General features: G+C 39.2%; 1 protein-coding gene across 8 annotated transcripts; it reads right to left on the reverse strand.

Moving 5' to 3' along the window:
* Positions 1 to 4,297, reverse strand: LOC133306930 (glycine-rich domain-containing protein 2). Of its 8 annotated transcripts, none has more exons than XM_061507333.1 (9): positions 4,089 to 4,297; positions 3,896 to 4,013; positions 3,417 to 3,812; positions 2,426 to 2,704; positions 1,487 to 1,971; positions 1,261 to 1,385; positions 666 to 826; positions 540 to 575; positions 1 to 476 (listed from the first exon to the last, which is right to left on the reverse strand). In XM_061507333.1, exons 1-9 carry the CDS (start codon positions 4,283 to 4,285, stop codon positions 33 to 35), a joined length of 2,241 nt encoding a protein of 746 aa, XP_061363317.1. In that variant the 5' UTR covers positions 4,286 to 4,297; the 3' UTR covers positions 1 to 32. The 8 variants fall into 8 exon arrangements, 7 of the variants coding, with proteins under 7 accessions (XP_061363317.1, XP_061363316.1, XP_061363315.1 ...); XM_061507332.1 differs by having other exon boundaries at positions 1,487 to 2,007; XM_061507331.1 differs by having other exon boundaries at positions 1 to 575; positions 1,487 to 2,007.
* Positions 4,298 to 4,657: the final 360 nt, after the last annotated feature.

Consider the following 4,657-nt stretch of genomic DNA (forward strand, 5'->3'; position numbering starts at 1 on the left):
ACAAACGTTACCAAGCTGAAATTTCACAGGCTTTAACTTATAATCCCATGCTTGTATAACTTGTCACTGCCTTCCACCGGTGATTGACTTAATGGTGGCTGTCTTTTGAGCTGATCTATCTCATCATATGACATAACAGTCCCAGCATTACAATACCAAGGTTGAAGATAAGTTGTATCAATGGATGATGACCATGAAGATGGATGAAGTATCACAGAACCCCAGTCCCTAGTTCCAAGCCTTGCTTCCTTTAATCTTCTCCTTACCAACAAGCCTCCCAAGTCTTGTTTTCTCATTTCTGATACACTTTTGAGTATTGTAATGCAGAGGAGAAGCATCAGTACTGCATCTTCTTCCGGCAATACTTCAACAACTAATAGCCTCCAGTTTAGAAGAGCAGTTGCTTTTCCAACAGGGTCATCTTCTGTGAAACGGACTAGTGTTAGAAAACCCTCTTCATCTTCCTCTTCCTCAATCTCTTTATCCTCTAACTCGATTTTTATTTCTTCACTTTTGCTCTTTGACTTTATTTTCTTTGCTTGATATTGCATTTGCCTCCCTTTCAATAACTTCACCTGCAATTGGTGATTGTAACTTAGGCCAACTTAAAGAAGCAAAATTCACACTTGATTTCAGGATAATATTCAGGGAATTCTCCACTCTACCGATGACTCTTGGGATGATTGATTTCTCAAACTAAAGGTAAGACCTGATACTGATAGTGATGACTCCCACTGTATAATCAATTCATCTCCTGTTGAAAAGCACCATGCAGCTTCCCATTGTTCCGCAGGTTCCTTTGGTGTTGCAGTGGCCACCACCTTCTCTGTACTAGACAGGAAAAAAAAGAAGAAGGATAATACAACCAATGATTTTGTTGTCAAGCAGGCATTGTATCAAAATGGAGACAGGAAGACATGCAGTTAAGGCATTTAATTTTCCTGTTCTCAAAGCATTACTTAACAAGACCTAATCTAGGTAAACTATAAAGAAAGAGACAGGATCAAAGCAAATGCAATGTCGTAGAATAAAACCAATTTAAAGGGGTATCTATCTTTAACATGTAATACAGGCTGAGATTTTTTCTCTGTTAGAAAGAAGTATAGTTTTAAAATTATTCACACTAATGTTGGTTCCTACTTCCTAAGTTTGTCTTCTGACTCATTAAGTGTCCAAGTGCCTGCAAGGTGGGCTATAAGGAAGCTATGACTAAACACAATCACCATGACTAAATTCATGGAACAGATACATAAAACATACCAGGGGCTCTACCAATGGAACCAGCAACATAATACCAAGATCCTTCACGTATCTCTATAATCCTATCCTCCCATTTTACAGCCGAAGGAGTTTCACCTCCTCTTCTCCAAAATCCTCCTCCTATCCTGTAATTCAAACATTTGCCTGTAAGTAAGCACAAAATGGAATCACTGTATTAACTCTACCAACTATTTCACAATAGCACGGCAGAGTTCTGAAAGTTTACCTAATTCTAATAACAAAACACACTTTCCCTGCATGATCAAGAACTGTGCGAGACAACCATCGCCCTTCTTGTGGATGATAACTATTCATCTTCAGAATCACATCAGATATCATCGCCCCAGAATCATCCGTGACTCGATCTGGCACACATTTCAACAAGTATGGAGCTTGAACTGGTGGGGTTATTGATGTAACAACATTCACCTGTTGACTAACTTCCTTTTCTAAAGTTAGAGAATCTGCTCTCAATAAATCATTCCAGCGGAAAGAAACAGTGTCTTGCAGCTTACTTCCTTTTAGACAGTTACCACCATGCCGACGATACTCAAGCATAACTCCCTTAGTCCCAAACTCACAGTAAAGATGCCAAGCTTTTTTCCATGAATCAAAGGGGAAATTGGATAAGGATTTGTCTAGCTTTAGCTCGCTATGACACCTTTTGATTCGGAGGCGTAGGAAATCACGGTTTATATCCTTTTGCAATGCCTTTGTCCCTGGCTTAAGCCTCACAAACACGCAGACCTGCATTATGAAAACTAGAAGCACTTCATTCTTTAGCAATACTCATATATGTCCATGATGTTCTGAACAAAGATTGTTTGAAATATGTTATCTATTGTTGCAACACCACCACATATACACAAAATCAGATATGAGCTTCTTATAGCTTCCTCGTACATGTATGAAAATATTACAAACAGAAAAGACTGAATGGAGTATTAAATATCATCCTCGTGTTTAGGCAAATTCAAGCAAAAGAATGTTTCTATAAGATTCAAGTGTTTTTACAACCAGGTTGATGATGTTGTCTCCTAACAATAATCACACAAACTACTTCGGATCATTTACAACAAAAAGAGAGCAACCCCAGTATCAAGTATTAAAGGAAAGTCAACAATAGCAATAGCAGGCGGAGAGAGAAAGAGAGTATGAAATTGACCTCGAGTAAAAATCTTGGAATCATAGACCTGTATTTTGTATTAACATCTGTGTCCGATTCCTCCCAGTAGATTGGGGACTTGACTGAGATAACACCTTCCCATGTCAAAGGAACCTCTCCACCAGCTTTCTCATAAGGTTGATTAAATGCCCTGTCCCACAACTTCTTGGTTTCTTCAAACTCCTTTTCCTTCACGGTTTCAGACAGAGTTGCCACCTTCTGCACATCACCGTCTAAGGCCAATGCTTTCAAATCTTCCACATACACTGTTGGGTAGCTCTACTCCATTTAAAATAAAATTGAGAGTAGTATAATAGAGTGTCAGAAAAGGGGAACTGAGAGAACGTACTAGGGGAAAAAGTTACCAAAAGAACAAATGGGTAAGTACGTAAATTTATTTCTGATGGTGCATATGCAACTGAGGTGGAAGATTGGTGCCTCCTTGGTGAAGAGTAAGGAGATCTATGAGGAGAAAGTTAACCCCTGCTCTAGTTCGAAGCCATTGATTACAAAAAGGAGCTCGTGCTCTACCACTTATGCCTAGACTCATTGGCTCAATGTTCAATTGAGTGTATCTACACTTATGTTATTAAATCAAGTACATAAAATGTTTGTTTAGGGGTTAAAAGAGTGTCTCCTCTTCCTCTAAGACAGCTAAAGATATCTCCTTGTTTTTGTCTCTCCAAATTTCAGTTTATTTTCATACGAAGACTTCGCGTACTTTGGTTCATAGCACTTCCGTTCACCCGAAGGAATAGCCAGCGGGTTCGGCCGTTGTGCTGAGAAAGAGAACCAAGACACATAACAAACAAAAATATAGGGTCCATGACTACGAAGGCTCCAAAGCTATTATAATTTAAGACTCACGGTATACAAAGTGAAATTATGAACTGCATAAGCATTTAAGAGGAGAAAGAAAATGTAAGAGATAATGAAAATTTGAGAACCCCATAGAAAAAGAAAATGAAATTAAAGTCAAACACAAACTCACCTGGTGGGTCAGCCACATTAACAAAATGTCCGAAGTAGGTACCAAACGGGAAGAAGATTCATGAGCGAACCTTTGCAACATATACAAGAAAGCCTTGTACCTCTGTCTTGCGGATATTAAGTACACTACCTCAGACCTATACGGCTCTGCAAACTTGGAGCACAACAACCTTTGCTTTTCAACTTCCTTAAAAACATCCTCGCTCCCCCCAACAATCATGGGATCCGAATCACGTGAATCTAAACTCGCCTCATTCTCAAACGATTCCAATGGATATTTACTGCTCCAAATTTCTCTGCATCGCATCAATGCATACTCTCTATTCTCTTCATCAAATATAGCCGCTCTCCCAATGAGTTTCGAGAATCTTGTCTCGCAGTATTCCCTGTAACTTACCTTAATTATTTAGAAGAAAAAAATAATTAGATTTTTTTTTTTAATGAAACGATTACAGTGACTAAAAATGATAATGAACTCACAGGGTTCAAAGTGTGACAAAACCAAACCCACTCGACATCAAAGGGAGGAAGAATCATGAGAGGGATAGATTCCGGCACCGTCAGATCGGAAATCAACGGCATCCACAAATCATGGTACCTGTAAACAACGCTCCACCGTCAGATGAGATTAAGAACAAGACAGGGAAAGCTGTATTATTGTAAAGAAAATGACCTTCGTATGGCTTCCACCACAATGGGGGTGTGGTGAAGCCACTCAGAATAGGCCACGCTCCTCAGAAACCCGATGTTTCGCCTCGCCGCCGATACGAGATCGATTCCCACTCGTACCGCGGCAATTTCCGGTAACTCGCCGAGGCTTCTCGACGACTTGCTCGCCGAACTTTTGGAACCGTCGAGAATCTCCGACATCGTTTTCGGAAGTTAATGAACGAGCACAGTAGTTTGTATGGTATTATTATTTATTAGTAAGTGCGATGGTTAAGGTAAGGGAGTGAGATGTTTGACTTGGAGTGGAGACTAGAGAGAGGGAAACATGGGTTGTGTTTTTTATGAGACCGTTGAAATTACGGGCTATATTTATCTCATGTGTAATATAAAATAAAAGTAAATATCATTTTTCTTCGTGAGCAAATTTTACAATATCCGCTTTAGTCTTTAGCAAATAAAAATGCCTATCGTAGTCTCTAAAAAATTAAAAAAGGACCTATTTAGTTGAAATTGTGATCCATTGCAAATTTAAAAAGACTCATATTAGTCCCACAAAAGGATTAAAAAGGTCCC

Source organism: Gastrolobium bilobum, unplaced genomic scaffold (assembly GCF_033153095.1).
Source record: "Gastrolobium bilobum isolate Gb01-03AN ecotype WA unplaced genomic scaffold, APGP_CSIRO_Gbil_v1 utg10034, whole genome shotgun sequence".
NCBI classification, from domain to species: domain Eukaryota; kingdom Viridiplantae; phylum Streptophyta; class Magnoliopsida; order Fabales; family Fabaceae; genus Gastrolobium; species Gastrolobium bilobum.

Excerpts from the sequence above, each read along its gene's own strand:
- LOC133306930 (XM_061507331.1), bottom strand. The coding sequence starts at position 4,285 with ATGTCGGAGATTCTCGACGGTTCCAAAAGTTCGGCGAGCAAGTCGTCG. Across the intron at positions 3,813-3,895 it reads TTTGTCACACTTTGAACCCT|GTAAGTTACAGGGAATACTG; the intron begins GTGAGTTCATTA and ends TAAATAATTAAG. Across the intron at positions 576-665 it reads AATCATCCCAAGAGTCATCG|GTGAAGTTATTGAAAGGGAG; the intron begins GTAGAGTGGAGA and ends CACCAATTGCAG.